We start from the raw sequence: 16,759 nt of genomic DNA, 5'->3' as shown, positions 1-16,759 counted from the left end.
GAACTTTGATATATACTAAATCATGTCTCTGAACTTTTATCTATGTTAGATTTTTTTACTAAAATTGGACAAAAGTTCTTAAATCCAATAATCTCAATAGTTTAAGGGACATTTTTAATGACCTTAAAAATTCAAGAGACATGATTTAGTACATATCAAAATTCAAGGGCAAAAATACTAATTAGTCTTATATCTATATGTGATTTGTCCCTTTTTTTTATTGATTTGGTATGGAAATAGAAATGTATCGTGGAATTACTTTTGCCACATGTAGCCAGTTGAGAAGAGAAAACATTACCAAGTTCAAAAAAAAAAAAAATCGATTGAAATAATTGACACCTTAACTGCTTCACTGACTTTTTCTAACCCACCCATATCCTATTTTTTTTATCCAAAAGATCAGCTCGACCGGACAATAAAACACATATTTTCTAAACTTTGAAAGGACTTTAGAAACACACACACACAAAAAAAAAAAAAAAAAAAAAAAAAAAAAAAAACCCCTCATAAAATATATAAATTTTTATTTAATTATTTACAACGAATGATAAAGTTCACAATTTTCAAGGATGAAAAATGGTTCATTTTAGATAGACTAAGAGTAGGACAGGGTGTGTTGAAATTTATGCTATGGATGTTGAAAAGGCTAAAGTTTAGATGTTCATATATACACAGCTTCTTTTAACTAAACCAAATTACTAGACAAAGCTGCTATTCCAATAAACCTTATGTTCAATCCAAAATGAAAGCTGCATCCAAATCCATCTATTGCTTTTATTATTCTCTCATCTACAGCTTTGTTCTTTGCCAAAACGAGGTAGACAAGCTCGCTTTACAAGCCATTAAGAATCAGCTAGTGAGTGATCCTTTTGGAGTAACAAGCTCTTGGAATGAGTCTCTACACTTTTGCATGTGGCATGGAGTTTCATGCAAACGCCAACGAGTGACACAATTGAACTTGAGTTCATCGAGTTTGGTAGGCTACGTACCTTCCTCTATTGCCAACCTTAGTTTTCTTCAAGTTCTTGATCTTTCAAACAACAGTTTCCAAGGACAAGTACCTGAAAAAATTGGTCACTTGTTTCGGTTGAGGGTTATAACATTGGCAAACAACTCACTAAGAGGTCAAATACCAACCACCTTATCAAATTGTTCAAACTTGAGAACTCTAGACTTGAGTTACAACAATTTCATGAGTAGGATTCCTTTCCAACTAGGATTTTTAACTAAGTTGGAACAACTTCGCATCAGGAACAGCAATTTAGAAGGAATCATTCCCCCACATATTGGGAATATTTCAACTCTTCTTGAAATTTCCTTGAGGATCAATAAGTTAGAGGGAGAAATTCCTGAATCACTAGGCCAATTGAAGAGCTTAACTATCCTTAGTATTGGAGATAATATGCTTTCAGGTACAATTCCAAAGTCTATCTATAATCTTTCACATCTTAGTTTGTTATCTCTTTGTAAGAATAAATTTCAAGGAAGCTTTCCTCATAACATAGGTCTTACTTTACCAAATCTCCAATACTTTAATGTGTGGGAAAATCAGTTTAGTGGTTCAATTCCAAGTTCATTCTCTAATACTTCAAAACTCTTGATATTTGATATTAGCAACAACAAATTCTTTGGAGGGGTTCCAAATATTTTTAGAAATCAGGACAAACTTCGGTTGCTATGGCTAGCTGATAATGATCTTGGAACTAGTGGAATCAATGATGACCTCAAATTTCTCACTGATCTAGCCAATTGTAGTAGCCTTGAAAAGCTTAACCTTTCAAATTGTAACTTTGGTGGAGTGTTGCCTAGTTCCTTAGTAAACCTCTCGGGTAAACTCGAATCACTATCAATGGCAGGAATGTTAAATAAATTAACAATTAACCCAAGATCTATTTGTATATAACATAGAACACAATAGTAGTATATGATAATTGAGTATGTGTACCTGATTGATCCATAGCAATTATCTCTGATTGATCCACAGCAGTTACTCCAATTTGATAGTGCAATACTATCAACTAAGTCTTCCTCCCTAGATCTCTAAATCAGAAGCAGTTTATTTTCTCTGATTATCAAAAGGTATACAATTGTGATGAGACAATATGTATTTATAGAGTTAGGGAGGGGACTTAGCTACAAAACCCTAGTTGGGCTGGGCCTGCTCATCAAAGGCTTCAGTCAACTAGAAAAGCCCACACTTCTGCTTCACCTAGACTTTACTCACAGATGCTAAGCCCATTAACAATTGATCACCAACAACATGGGCTAACACAGCAAAGAACTATCCAATCAACCCAAGTTTTAATAAAACCAATAAAATTTAATGTAAGCCCAAATAAAAGTCTAACATTCTCCCACTTGGGCTACATTGATTTTAATACATATATATTATATATCAAAATAATTTTGTTTGAAAACGACTCACGGGTTGAACAACAGGAAAACATTTGTGGCCACTTTAAAAAATGATAGTTCTCTGATAGCATCTCAACATACCGGTCCAATTTAACCTTTGATAATGAACTATGACGGTCATATTGTTTTTAGCTCAACAAAAGACATTCATAATCACAAATACCAAAGTATTAAATCGACATGGTCAATAAGTCTAGTAGTGTGGTAAGGAATTATGTTCAACATGTGATCAATTTAAAATAACATAATATCCTTATCAGTCCTCAATTTCACTGATATCGTGATGCTTAATAAATAAGCCAGTGAAATTAAACATACACCACTTAAAATAAGTAAGTGTCACTAAACTTGCTTAAATAATTAAGCCAACAACATATCATTGTCAATAAGCAAATAAATTTAAAAGACAATGATCACAACAATATGAACCACATGCTTTCAATTCAATCATTCTCGAGAATATAACAAAACATAATTGAAAACATATCCATTCAATAATAAAAAATATTGAAACATAAAATGTAGTTCATAACTTTATTCAGAAAATTATAAATAATAATTTCTAAAAACAAACAGAAAACAAAACTCCCACTAACCCAAAAGATCAAAAGATTCTAAAATGCCCATATTAACAACATGTTTATTAAACAGCACGGCACTTAACCCTTTGGTTAGAGGATCAGCTAACATCGACTCGGTCTTGCAATTTTCAATAACAATGTCTCCTTTTTTGACCAAGTCTCGACAAGTGAGATACTTTATTTCAATGTGTTTAGAAGCACTACTAATCTTGTTATTCTTTGAAAAGAAAACAAAGAAAGATCATTATCACAAAAGATTAGCATAGGTGTGGAAATAGAATCAACCACTCGTATCTCCGAAATAAAATTCTTCAGCCACAAAGCTTGCAAAGATGCCCCATAACATGCAACAAACTCAGCATACATAGTAGATGACGTGATCAAAGTCTGTTTGACACTCTTCCAAGAAATAGCAAAGACTCGCCAAGGTGAAAATATAGCCGAAGTTGACTTTAAATCATCTACACAACCACCAAAATCCGAATCTGAATAACCAACAACTCGAAGATTGTCAACCTGCTTATACACAAGCATAAAACTCTTCGTTCTTTGCAAATATCTCAAAACTTTCTTGGCTGCAACCCAATGATCAAGGCCAGGATCAGATAAATATCTCCCAAGAACATTTACTACGAAAGCTATGTCAGGTCGAGTGCAAACCTGAGCATACATCAAACTCCCTACTACACTTACATAAGGGATGTTCTTCATTGCTCCTCTTTCCAAGTCGTTCTTAGGACATTGCTGCTTAGTGAACTTGTCCCCTTTCAGAATAGGAACAGAACCAGCTTTACATAAATCCATGTTGAACCTTTTGAGCACACGATTAATGTAAGCTTCTTGAGATAAGCCAAGAACTTTTCGATTCCTGTCACGATGGATCTCAATCCCCAAAACATAGGATGCCTCTCCAAGATCTTTCATATCAAAATTGGAAGACAGAAAATTTTTGGTCTCATTTAGTAGTGACAAATCACCGCCGGCAAGTAAAATGTCATCTACATAAAGAACAAGAAAAATATAACGACTCCCACTGATCTTCATATAAATACACTGATCAAACTTGTTCTCTACGAAACCAAACGATGTCACAACCTGGTCAAACTTCAAGTACCACTGGCGAGATGCCTGTTTGAGACCATAAATGGATCGTTTCAACTTGCAAACCAAGTGTTCTTTTCCATTCTCCTTGTAGCCTTTAGGTTGAGACATATAGACTTCCTCATTCAATTCTCCATTCAGAAAAGCAGTTTTAACATCCATTTGATGCAATTCTAAATCAAAATGCGCAACTAAGGCCATAATAATTCTGAATGAATCTTTAGTGGAAACAGGTGAGAAAGTTTCAGTGTAATCAATACCTTCTCTTTGAGTAAAGCCTTTAGCCACTAAACGCGCTTTAAACCTTTCAATCTGTCCCTTTTTATCCCTTTTAGCCTTTAAAATCCACTTACAACCTATTGGTTTAAAACCATCAGGTAATAAAACTAGCTCCCATACACCATTTTTCTTCATGGAGTCAATCTCATCATCCGTAGCTGCTAACCATTTTGAAGATTGTGGACTATTAAGTGCTTCACTAAAAGTGACAGGATCCACAAAATGATCAATATGATATTCTCCTTCTCCAAGATAAACAAAATTATCATGACACTTTGTTGACTTCTTTTGTCTCTGAGATCTTCTTAGAGGAGGTACTTCTGGAATAACTTCTCTTTGTTGATCATTGTTTTGAATAACATCTTCCACAACTGGAATTTCTTCAATAACAGGATTCTCATTAACAATAGGAGCTTCATCATTAATAGGCCCTTCATCAATAATAGGACCTTCATCATTAATAGGCCCTTCATCAATAATAGGACCTTCATCATCTTCGATATCGGGAGCAATATATTCATCAACACTGGGAGCATTACCAACTGGAGTAGGATGGAGACTACTATTATCATCTCTTGAAAATGACATAGGAATACAAATTCCTTTAGATGACTCCCCCATTTCAAGAGATGTTGAAGGAATCTTTTTCAAGAACATCAAATTCCGAAATTTAGCGATTCGAGATTCAACAATTCGCTAACCACGAGTAGGACAGTAAAAGCGATAGCCTTTTGAGCGCATTGGATAACCAATGAAATAACAGCGATTTGTTCTCGGATCTAACTTTTTCAAATTAGGATCATAAATCTTTACTTCAAATTTGGACAACCCCATACTCGAAGATGATTAAGACTAGGCTTCCGCCTACCCATAACTCAAAAGGGGTCTTGGGAACAGATTTATCGGGAACACGATTTAAAATATAAGTTGCGATCATAAGTGCTTCACCCCATAAAAACTACGGAAGATTTGTTCTACTCATCATACTTCTAACCATATCCATGAGAGTGCGATTTCTCCTTTCGGCAACGCCATTTTGCTCGGTGAACTGTGCATAGTGTATTGAGCAACTATACCATTTTCTTGTAAGTACTCGCAAAAAGCCCCATGTGTTGTCCGGATTCGTATAACGACCATAATATTCTCCTCCACGATCAGAATGAACAACTTTGATGACTCTTCCTAATTGTTTCTCAACCTCATTTCGAAAAATTTTGAGTTTATCAAGGGCGTCAGATTTTTCTTTAATTAAATAGGTGAATCCATAACGAGAAAAATCATCGATAAAAGTGATAAAATACTTATTTCTGCACAACGTGGTGGAATAAGGACCACTGATGTCTGTGTGGGTAATTTCCAATAAAGATTGACTGCGATTTGCAGTCTTCTTTCTTGTTTTAGTCAATTTTCCACGAGTACAATCAACACAAGTATCCCAATCAGAAGCATCAAGAGGAGGAAGTATTTCAGATTTAATTAAACGATCAACCCTTTCTCTGGAAATATGACCCACTCTTTTGTGCCATACCAATAAGGATGTTTCCTTAATATGAGGTCTTTTACCCACAGTATTCACAACATTAAAAGAGGAATCTAAAGGAGCCAATGACAACTTGTAAAGACCATCAGAATAAAAGCAATTTCCAATAATTCGAGAGTCAAGCATAATGTCAACATTATCATTTGCAAAATGAAAAGAATATCCTTGTTTAACCAAAAGCGGAAGCGAAACTAAATTTCTTTTAAAAGTAGGAACATAAAAAGTATTGTTCAGAATAATCTTATCACGAGACTGTAATTCAAGAATAAATGTTCCAACATAGATAACGTCAACTCCAACATCATTGCCCACTTTAAGCTTGGACTCCCTCTCACTTGGCTTCCTGAGATCCCTTAGCCCCTGTAAGGAAGCAGAAACATGAACAGTAGCACCACTGTCTAACCACCAAGAATCAATAGGAACATCAACTAGATTAGATTCAAAACAAACACATGCCAATGGATTACCCGATTGTGCTTGCTTCTTTTCTAACCAAGTCTTAAATTTGTGACGATCCGTTCTCCGATGCCCCAATTTTTCACAAAAGTAACACTTCACATTAGAGTATTTGGACTTTCCATTGTTATTCTTCTGTTTATTCTTATGCTCCTTACCATTACCATTCTGTTTTGTAGCACCATCATTTTTATTCTTGAATTTTCCTTTTCCTTTGTTGGGCTTGAGGTGAGAAACATAGTTAGCAGATTCATTCTTCTCCCTTTTAAGCTTGCTTTCTTCAGCTACACACTGAGAAATTAGGTCGCCGATAGTCCATGTTTGATTGTAAGTGTTGTAGGCTGTCTTGATAAGGCTGAAAGAGGCAGGAAGAGCATGAAGAGCTCGATGAATAATGAAAGAGTCAGGAAGAGGAATATTATGATCTTTCAACTTGGACTGAACATTCACCAATTTCAGGATAAAATCTCGCACTCCTTTTAATTCATCATACTTAATGGTGGTCAATTCATCCATAAGATGTCCAGCTTCAGCGTTTTCACCAGTGTCGTATAATTTTTCTACAGCATTGAAAAACTCTTTGGCATTTGTAGTGTCTGGAAAACCACTCAATAGATGTTCAGGAATGGATCTTTTCATAGTAAGAAGACTAAGACGACTTGACTTTTCCCATTGTGCATGATGAGTTCTCTCGGCGGTATCTTTGAGTCGGTAAGATCGAGGTTTTTCTTCTCGTAGGCACAAGTCCATATCCATTATGCCTAAAGTAAATTCCACATCTCGTTTCCATGTCTTGTAGTTGGAAGCATTCAAAATATGGATGGAAGCATTATTGTTGTTCACAGAAAAGGAGACTGAAAAATTCAAAAATTAAAACTTGAATAAGCAATATGAGCAATGTATTAGAAAATATTGTAGAATCAACTGGTCATTATAAACTCCCCTTTGGGGTGAGAATATAACACACACATGATTTACCTTCATGAAGTTAACAACAAAGAAAAAATACATATCATTTAAGAATTTTATTACCTTTGGGCAAATAAATTTCTTAAAAATATGTATTAATTCAAGCAAAAAAATAATAATAAATTTATATATTTAAATTATTACCTTTGGGCAAATAATTAAAATATATACATTTAATATTAACTCACTTCATGGAATGTGAACTAATATATGTAAATACTACCTTTGGGCAAGTAATTACACATATAGTCAACCAAAAATATAATATTTTCTTCAACATGTGAAATTTGGTGATAAAACAATCATTGAAAATTAATAATTTTCAACCAAATTTCCAAAAGAGATATATAATTGCTTATATTATATTGATAATAATAAAAAAAAATAAAGTGTCCACCATAACACATTATTTTTTATATCAAATAATCAAGTTTTATAACTTTAGAACAACAATTAATGGAAAAATGTGAAATAAAGAATATTGGTGGAGATTACATAGTCAAGACAAATTAAATAAGAGAGTGACTATGTTTTATGGAACGAGAAGAAACTCAAAAAATTTTCTATGATTGACAAATTTCGAAAAATTATCAAAAAATATTTTTAATAATTTTTAACTACATAATTATCATTAAAATAATAATAATTATTAAACGGAGTCAAAAAATTAATTAAAAATCATAGAAAAAACAGAAATTAAATTCTAATAACGCTGAAAAAAAAAATCGTCGAAAACGGACCTCCCAGCCGGCCCCACGCGCCCCCACGCGCCGCCTGCGCGAGTGGGCTTCGCGGCTGGGAGTTGTCTTCTTCCTCCAGCCGGTTCTGGGAAACGGGTCACGCGACCCGGTTGTGCAGTCCGGGTCTGGTCGTGTTTTCCGGCCAAAACTCGACGAAAACACCGGAATTTGGATGGGTTTTGCTCGGGATTGAATTTCTAATTGATCTATGCTACTAATTTCGGGTATTAAAGACTAAAAAACAATAGATCTAAAGAAAAGCGATCCAAAAAATAAAGAGCATAAAAAAATTGATTTGGAATATCAATCTTAATTACCATACAAAATTAATCATTTAAGAACATTCATAAACAATTAATAATGAGATATCTATAATCAATTTTAGATTAAAAACCATAAAATCAAAATACACAATTAAAATTTCACATTATAATCATATAAACCCTAAAACTTTAAAATTAAAATTCTCTTAATATAGACTATGAATTCAAACACATAATATATCAATTGAAAGAGAATTTAAAGATCAATAAAATCCCTAAAGTTTTAAGATTTATAAACAAAAAATTACACATAAAATAATAACGAAATTGATATGAAATTATGGATAATTAACATATACAAATTAATTATACTAATTATAGGTTCTAAATCATATACAATAGGCAATCTGATACCACATGTTAAATAAATTAACAATTAACCCAAGATCTATTTGTATATAGCATAGAACACAATAGTAGTATATGATAATTGAGTATGTGTACCTGATTGATCCATAGCAATTATCTCTGATTGATCCACAGCAGTTACTCCAATTTGATAGTGCAATACTATCAACTAAGTCTTCCTCCCTAGATCTCTAAATCAGAAGCAGTTTATTTTCTCTGATTATCAAAAGGTATACAATTGTGATGAGACAATATGTATTTATAGAGTTAGGGAGGGGACTTAGCTACAAAACCCTAGTTGGGGTGGGCCTGCTCATCAAAGGCTTCAGTCAACTAGAAAAGCCCACACTTCTGCTTCACCTAGACTTTACTCACAGATGCTAAGCCCATTAACAATTGATCACCAACAACATGGGCTAACACAGCAAAGAACTATCCAATCAACCCAAGTTTTAATAAAACCAATAAAATTTAATGTAAGCCCAAATAAAAGTCTAACAAGGAAATCAGATATCAGGAACTATTCCACCTGGTATTGGAAATCTAGTAAGCTTAAATGAGTTTCTTATGTATGACAATAAGCTAAAAGGAGCTCTTCCTGAAACCATTGGTAAACTTCACATGTTAGAAAGAGTGCATCTCCATGCTAATGAATTCTATGGAGAAATTCCTTTTTCCATTGGCAATCTCAGTCGATTGAGTGAGCTTCGATTAGATGAGAACAATTTTCATGGAAACATCCCTTCTAGTCTCGAAAATTGCAAAAGCTTGTTGTGGTTGGACCTTTCCAGTAACTCCTTCAATGGTACCATTCCCCCAAATGTTATTGGTTTGTCATCTTTGTCAAAGTCTCTAAATCTGTCCAGAAATTATTTGAGTGGTTCTTTGCCTTGGGAAGTTGGTAACTTGAAAAATCTTGTCGAGTTAGATGTTTCGAAAAATAATTTGTCTGGTGATATTCCTAGCAGCCTTGGGGATTGCACAATCTTACAAAGACTTAATATGGATCATAACAAGTTTGAAGGAGTTCTTCCAGAAACTTTGTACTCGTTGAAAGGCATTGAAGAAATAGACTTATCATATAATAATCTTTCTGGGCATATCTCAAAAGACTTGGCTAAGTTATCTTCCTTGTCAAAATTGAACCTTTCTTTCAATGATCTGGAGGGTGAGCTTCCAACAGGAGGTGTTTTTGGTAATTTCAGTGGAATTTCAATTTCTGGTAATGACAAGCTTTGTGGGGGTATACCTGAGTTAGAACTAAGAGAATGCTTTAGAAAACATAACTTGTCTTTTGAGGCCAAGTTGACAATCTCTATATGTTGTGCCCTTGTAGTATTACTACTATTATATGCTGTAATCTACTATTTTCTTAGGAAGTCAAAAAGGAAAGCTTTAAAATCTTATGAGAGAGATCCTGTCATGAATATTTCATATGGGGAGCTCCTTAAAGCAACTAATGGTTTCTCTCCCAACAATATGATTGGACAAGGTGGGTTTGGCTCTGTCTATAAAGGAATCCTTGGACCACATCAAACAATTGTAGCTGTGAAAGTATTCAACCTTGTAAATAGAGAAGCTACAAAGAGTTTCATGACCGAATGTGAAATTCTAAGAAGTGTCAGATACCGAAACCTTGTGAAGATTATTGATGGTTGCTCGGGTGTTGATTACCAAGGTAATGATTTCAAGGCTCTCATATATGAATTCATGCCAAATGGGAGTTTGGAAGATTGGCTGCATTCTATTCCAGCAAAAAATTCAGAAGAGCAACAGAAAAGTTTGAACTTGTCTCAAAGATTAAACATAGTGATCGATGTGGCATCTGCCTTAGATTATCTTCATAACCATAACCAATTACATATTGTACATTGTGATCTGAAACCAAGTAACATTCTTCTTGACCAAAACATGACTGCCCATGTAAGTGATTTTGGTTTGTCAAGGATTATTATTGAAGACAGTTCTATAAACCAGACAAGTTCCATTGGAATAAAGGGTACTATTGGATATGCAGCTCCAGGTAAATGTGTTTCAATTACATTAAGATGAATCTTTTGAATCACAATGCCTAGTTTTGAAAAATCTGATTTCCATTTTGTAGAATATGGCATGGGAAGCAAGGTGACAACTCAAGGAGATGTATACAGTTTCGGTATCCTCTTGTTGGAGATTTTCACAGGGAAAAGGCCTACATATGCAGGCTTCAAAGATGAGTTGAATTTGAACCGGTTTGTCAAAACAGCTTTACCTGAAAGAGTGATGGAAGTAGTTGATTCTCGTCTTGTTTTTCGCGAAGAGGAGGAAAGAGCTACTACTAGCAGCAGCAGCAGCACACTGCTCCAAACAAGAAGAGGAAAAGTAGATGAGTTATTAATTTCTATACTCAAAGTTGGAGTCATGTGTTCGGAAATATCTCCAAGAAACAGGATACAAATCAATGATGCTCTTAACAAACTGCATGAAATTAGAAACTTGGTCCTTAAAGATGAGTTGGTTTAGAAATAATGCATAACAACAACCACAAAGGTGGTTCTATATATTGCCTAAGAATTCAAGATCAATATAGTTTTTTAAGCCAAAAATAAACACTTAATTGGCTTACTTTACTTGATCTAATTGATGATATAGTTTTATGATTTTGCAGCCTTAGAGGAGGGAGTTGCCGCAACTGCAGATTAGAGAAACGAGAGACATGTGACTGATGCTGTTGTTGTAACATAGACTTATTGGTACTTGTGAACACTCAAACATGTTACATGGGATGAAATGAAGATTGAAAAACAATGTGGAAGGGACTTAATGTCTTGTACAAGAGAATCGAACTTATAGAAGCATTTAGCTATTTGTAGTTTGCTAAATAAAGCAACAAATCCTTTTATCTTAGTATCTACGAATGGAGTTAGGTGGCGTTTGGTTGGAGGTAATGAAATGGAATGGAATGGAAAGGAAACAATTTTCATTCCATTACTTTGTTTGGTAGTACTGGAATGTTATTCCAATGGAATGACATTTCCACCATTTTGGTGGAATGACAATTCCATTTTGAAATGGAAGGAAAAACCATTCTAATGCATGATAAGTAAAAATCTAATAAATTTTTTATCAATTGCATTTTAAATTTTATTCCATTTCATTCTTATTCTCATTCCCATTCCTATTCCTATATTTTTTTTTCTCCCAACCAAACGTCACTACTTTTCTTTCTTTCTAGTTCTTCTTCTAATTTCTTTTTCTTCCTTAAGTTTGGCCACCTTTACATCATTATTACAAAACATTAATAAACAAATTTAATACAAATTTTTAATTACAATATTGTTATTAATTACTTTTTAAAATACATAATTATAATTAAGTATTTTTTTTATTTTTTCATTTCAAAATAGTTTTTTTTTTTCTTTTTTTTGAATTTTTATAAAAATTCACATAACAATTAACATAAAGTTAAAGCAAAATAGCTATTAAGTGGCTTACTAGAGACATGGACAAATTTTTTAACTTAGTAGAAATAAAATATTTTTCCTAAGGATTTTTTAGAATAGAAATAAAAAACGAAGTCACTAGAAAACAACAACCACCAAAATAATACAAACTATAAAAATGAAAAAAAAAATAAAAAAATAATATGTAAAAGACTAATTAGGATTTTTATCTTCCTTTGACATGTACCAAATCATACTCACTGAACTTTTAAAGTAGTTTAAAAATGTACTATTAAGATTGTTGGTTTTAAAGACTTTTGTCTAATGTTAGTAAAAAAATACTAACATGGATGAAAGTTCAGGGACATAATTTAGTATATGTCAAAGCGTACATGATTTGGTAGATTTCAAAATCTAAGGAGCATGGTTTAGTACATAAACAATCATTGAAATAATAAAATTGAATGAAATTAAACAAAAATCATTAAATCTAACAATGTCAATAGTTCAAGGAAAATTTTTACCAGCTAGAAAAGTATAAAGAACATTATCTAATACATGTTAAAGTTAAAAAGTAAAAATCTTAATTAACCTGTATAGAATAATTCTTATTATCTCTTACAATTATGTCCATTTTTAGCCAAATTTAACACTTCTTTTAGATGCTTTTATATTATTCATTGAAGGGTCTTATAACTAATCAATCTATTAATAACAGTATGATTTCTTAAAAAAAAAAATATTTAATTTTCAGTATGTAATTTGTTTTAAAGGGAGTGTGTATTTTGTTCCAGCTTTCCCTAAATCTCTTCTCTTTAATAAGTCATAAACAAGACAAACGTATTAGCAGAGGCAGAACAGATACTCTCCTGGGGAAATTAACCTATTTAAAACAATTTTAAGAGCATATATTTAAGGCATTAAAACTATGGTGTCACTAACTGCAAATATTATCGATACATACACATCATTCCACAAGATGTGAGAAAAATAAATAAAACAAAATTCTTGATCAGTAGTATTCCAACTTGAACAATAATTTATACTCAAACATATTAAAACTAAGATAACAACCAAAACTTTGCTTTAGGCTTTTTAAGAAGTTTCCACATCTGAATCTTCTGTTCCTCTACTGTAGAGTTCAAAATCATCAGGACTCCATCTGCAAATCAAGTGAAGTCGAAAAGTAGCCATTTTGGTCCCCAATAACCTCTGCATAGAAAATCAAGAGAGATTTCGGTGAATATTTTATCTAATTTTAGCTTCATTCAATTGCTTTACAATTTACAAGTTAGATTTTTGTTCTAAAGGCTCAAAAGCCACTTGTATCTCTAGGAGTGAACCTGGCCTCACTAGTTTCTCCATAAAATGCTTCCAACAAAAATGGAGGAAACTTTAACACACTCAGTGAAAGTTATAATTTCCGACTATATCTTAGAAACAAATCCATTTTAATCCCTATATATTTAGCAAAAAACTAGATAGATCAGTTAGACCGCTCTTGTGATGTTAGCAGAAAAACCTAATTCCAAAAGGAACCTACAAGAAAACTTAGTGGTTGGTTAAAGAGTGATTATAGACCATACCAATATGCGAGAAGCCTCAGGTGACAACGGCTTTCCCTCCTCACAAACAACGTAGTCTGCAACAAGCTCAATAGTACCTGTACATATACATCGGCTAAATAAGTACAGCTGCTCGTCTAAAATAAATGGACTGGCGAAAGAGGAAAGAATATACTAACCTTTGTTCAAACGAACAGGCATCCCCTGCTTACGCAAAAAGGGCTCCATCTCATGGGTAAACTGTTCCAAAGGACCTTCTTTGAGCTCCACCTAAGAGTTTCAGAATCATGTACAAAAGATGATTGCAGAATAAGTTAAGACTTATTTATAATGACAGAAATAGTTAAAATCCAGTTCAGTAGATGACAGCTGAAATGAGAAAAAAATATGTAGAGGAGCAACCTAATAGTAATTTTAAGAAAACAGTACTCTACAGGCAATATTGAAAGAAAAATGATAAACCAGCAAACAAAATCTTAAACTCCAAAACCAATTATGACTTTAAGCTCAATAATCTACACCTAAGAATAGATATAATGAACTAATGAATATTACCGTTTCTGTAGCCAAGCTTCCTGTTCTCGCAAAATCATAGTCCTCGTATTCATTAAATATCCTGCAAAAAAATATATTTTAAACAATTTAATATTAATGAAGTAAGACATAAAAACCAAATTATTATGTTTTTTGAATGCACATTCTTATTAACTGTAATTCTGTCCACATTTAGTATTGCAGATACCCAATAAAGAAATCATCCATTATGCATTATCATGTTCCAAGGTGAAAGCAAAGAAGCAGTCTACCAGAACATTATTTCGAAATTTGTACAGCTGCAAAGCCTAATCCCTTTCAAAATCCTCAACATTAAGCTTGATGTCAAATTGACTGATCAGACAATAATAGCTTTCTTATTTACTTTTATTCTGAAGAAAGATTGGTTTTATCTTTAAGTTTAACCCAGATAGTTTGAGGATATCATAGAGAAAAACTGTTGATTACCTTTCAACCTCTTCTTTTGGCAAATTGGTACAGAGAAGTCCAGCATCTCCACGCAGAAGCTAAAATAGGACAAAGACACGTATGAGACAAAAAAGAAATCTAGTAAAATAGTCAAAATTTACTGGCTGAAAGAGAAAACACTCACCTTAGAAACTTTGTAAATGTTCGGCATGATTTCATCAGATGCGGATCGACCTAGAGCAACTTGCATGACTTTGTTGGACCCAAGGAAAAATCTAACAAAACAATAAGGCAACTAAGTAAAAAAAAACATTAACCTACTCGTTAGCTGAAAAACAGAGCTGACTTCAAAAAGATGAAATTCAGATCAGGCATTTAATTCAGTAATTCACTCAAACAAATCAAGCAAATAAGCATCATGATAAAAAAAACATATTTAATATATATACATATATATATCTACACAGCTAATTGAGATCAAGAAATCACTGAACAACCAATATAACTGGTCATTTTTTTGTTATTTCATTTTCTCTTTCTTCAGCAGAAAACACACCCAAGAATAGGATTACAAAAACTACTGAAGCACCAACTTAAACATATAGGCCTTATTTTATGATGTAACATCAAAGACTACCAGTATGCTAGTAACAGGAAATTTTAGCTATCTAACATTTAAAACCTCAAAATCCTTCATGAATTTAATGAATAAAAATCAATATACACAACTGATAGATCATTAGAAACCAATATATATAATAAAACACCCTTAGCTATTATCACCAAGTTCACTGGATTTCAAATTTTAAGTACCCAACAAAATTCAAATCCGAAACTCAAGTTGACACCAGATTTTTCTTTGGCTGTCCAACCAAATCAACTAAATATTATAAAAAACTACCTGCTATTTGCCTTAAGCTGCTCTCTAAACTGCTTAAATTTGAGATTTCTCATGTTCTCGAAAGAGAATACATATATCCAACTGTATTCCTCCACAGCCTTCCTTATCGAATTTACAACAGCTTCTTTATGCTCCCTACCTTTCTTCTTTGTCTTAGATAAGGTAACTGCAATGTACACCAGAAAAATCATTCAAAAGCACATTTCAATGAGTCAAAAAATTTCATATGCAAAGGTTCTCATTACAAAACCATATATCCCAGAAAAAAAAATGAATTTATTTCCATGAAAAATAATAAATGGAGCCTCAGAATCCCATTCCAAATTCAAGTAACTAAATTTAGTAGTGTGACTTTGTTTATACAGAAATCGCATTCTGGGCACCAATATATAGTCATAATTAAAACTCCAAAACCCAAAATAAAAGAAAAGAGAAATTACGAGCTAATTTGAAAATTACCGAGCTGAAATTCATACATGAACAGCAACAAGAAAACAGTATGTTAATAAAAATAAAGCTTTTTTATCACCCCAAAAAATGAAAAATATTCTACAAGCTGATTTCGAGTTCAATTAGTTTTTCAACTTTTCAAAAACAGAAACAGATTAAGCACAAAAAGAGTAAGTGAAGTCGCGTAGAAAGAGAAAGAAAGACGAACCAGGTCTATCACGCTTAGACTTGGGCATGGTGAGAGTTGAGAGTTTGAGAAGGTGAAGTGCGGCTCCAACAGTGGTGCAAAGTCTAAAACCCTAATATGAATATGGAACCCTCTCTTCTTCTAAAAGGGTTTTCTTCAACGGAACATACCAATATTTGTACCCTCTTGCCTCTTTTTCTTTTTATTCTTATTTTTTTTATTGTATTTTATTTTTGAAAGGAAGAGAAAGTTTCTCTCAATAATGATAGTGTTGTAAATTCGTGTGTGTTGTGCTAACTCGGTTTATAATATACTGTACTTTTTAAAATATGAGTTATGTCGGTGTTATAAAAGAAAATATAAATATGTCGTGTTGTGCTATTAAAAAAATATGAGTCGTGTCGTGTCGTGTCAATGTAGACTCATATTTTTATGTTGTATTCGGATTTGTGTCGTATTTTACTTTTGTTGGCCCATTTTTCTCTCTTTTTGTATTCAGGTTCGAATTCGTACTTTAAT

General features: G+C 32.9%; 3 protein-coding genes across 4 annotated transcripts; 2 read left to right on the top strand and 1 right to left on the bottom strand.

Annotated features, from left to right (window-relative positions):
- Nucleotides 1-493: 493 nt before the first annotated feature.
- LOC133038882 (probable LRR receptor-like serine/threonine-protein kinase At3g47570) lies at nucleotides 494-2,350 on the top strand. The gene has a single exon (XM_061117378.1). It carries the CDS (start codon nucleotides 743-745, stop codon nucleotides 1,901-1,903), a length of 1,161 nt encoding a protein of 386 aa, XP_060973361.1. The 5' UTR covers nucleotides 494-742; the 3' UTR covers nucleotides 1,904-2,350.
- A 4,701-nt stretch (nucleotides 2,351-7,051) lies between these two features.
- On the top strand, nucleotides 7,052-11,873 carry LOC115724630 (receptor kinase-like protein Xa21). Of its 2 annotated transcripts, XM_030653961.2 has the most exons (3): nucleotides 8,024-10,775; nucleotides 10,857-11,281; nucleotides 11,400-11,873. In XM_030653961.2, exons 1-2 carry the CDS (start codon nucleotides 9,320-9,322, stop codon nucleotides 11,252-11,254), a joined length of 1,854 nt encoding a protein of 617 aa, XP_030509821.2. In that variant the 5' UTR covers nucleotides 8,024-9,319; the 3' UTR covers nucleotides 11,255-11,281; nucleotides 11,400-11,873. The 2 variants fall into 2 exon arrangements, with proteins under 2 accessions (XP_030509820.2, XP_030509821.2); XM_030653960.2 differs by having other exon boundaries at nucleotides 7,052-10,775; nucleotides 10,857-11,873.
- A 1,212-nt stretch (nucleotides 11,874-13,085) lies between these two features.
- Nucleotides 13,086-16,439, bottom strand: LOC115695665 (uncharacterized). The gene is made up of 8 exons (XM_030622722.2): nucleotides 16,262-16,439; nucleotides 15,604-15,769; nucleotides 14,887-14,977; nucleotides 14,742-14,800; nucleotides 14,295-14,355; nucleotides 13,919-14,009; nucleotides 13,761-13,837; nucleotides 13,086-13,386 (listed from the first exon to the last, which is right to left on the bottom strand). The coding sequence occupies exons 1-8, from the start codon at nucleotides 16,287-16,289 to the stop codon at nucleotides 13,270-13,272; spliced, it is 690 nt and encodes a 229-aa protein (XP_030478582.1). The 5' UTR covers nucleotides 16,290-16,439; the 3' UTR covers nucleotides 13,086-13,269.
- Nucleotides 16,440-16,759: the final 320 nt, after the last annotated feature.

The sequence above is a fragment of the Cannabis sativa genome, chromosome 6 (assembly GCF_029168945.1).
Source record: "Cannabis sativa cultivar Pink pepper isolate KNU-18-1 chromosome 6, ASM2916894v1, whole genome shotgun sequence".
Classification (NCBI taxonomy): domain Eukaryota; kingdom Viridiplantae; phylum Streptophyta; class Magnoliopsida; order Rosales; family Cannabaceae; genus Cannabis; species Cannabis sativa.
This window is presented reverse-complemented; position numbering and strand designations above follow the sequence as displayed.

Excerpts from the sequence above, each read along its gene's own strand:
- LOC115695665 (XM_030622722.2), bottom strand. The coding sequence starts at position 16,289 with ATGCCCAAGTCTAAGCGTGATAGACCTG. Across the intron at positions 15,770-16,261 it reads GTCTAAGCGTGATAGACCTG|TTACCTTATCTAAGACAAAG; the intron begins GTTCGTCTTTCT and ends TGTACATTGCAG. Across the intron at positions 13,838-13,918 it reads GCCTGTTCGTTTGAACAAAG|GTACTATTGAGCTTGTTGCA; the intron begins GTTAGTATATTC and ends GTATATGTACAG.
- LOC115724630 (XM_030653960.2), top strand. The coding sequence starts at position 9,320 with ATGTATGACAATAAGCTAAAAGGAGCTCTTCCTGAAACCATTGGTAAA. Across the intron at positions 10,776-10,856 it reads TATTGGATATGCAGCTCCAG|AATATGGCATGGGAAGCAAG; the intron begins GTAAATGTGTTT and ends TCCATTTTGTAG.
- LOC133038882 (XM_061117378.1), top strand. The coding sequence starts at position 743 with ATGAAAGCTGCATCCAAATCCATCTATTGCTTTTATTATTCTCTCATC.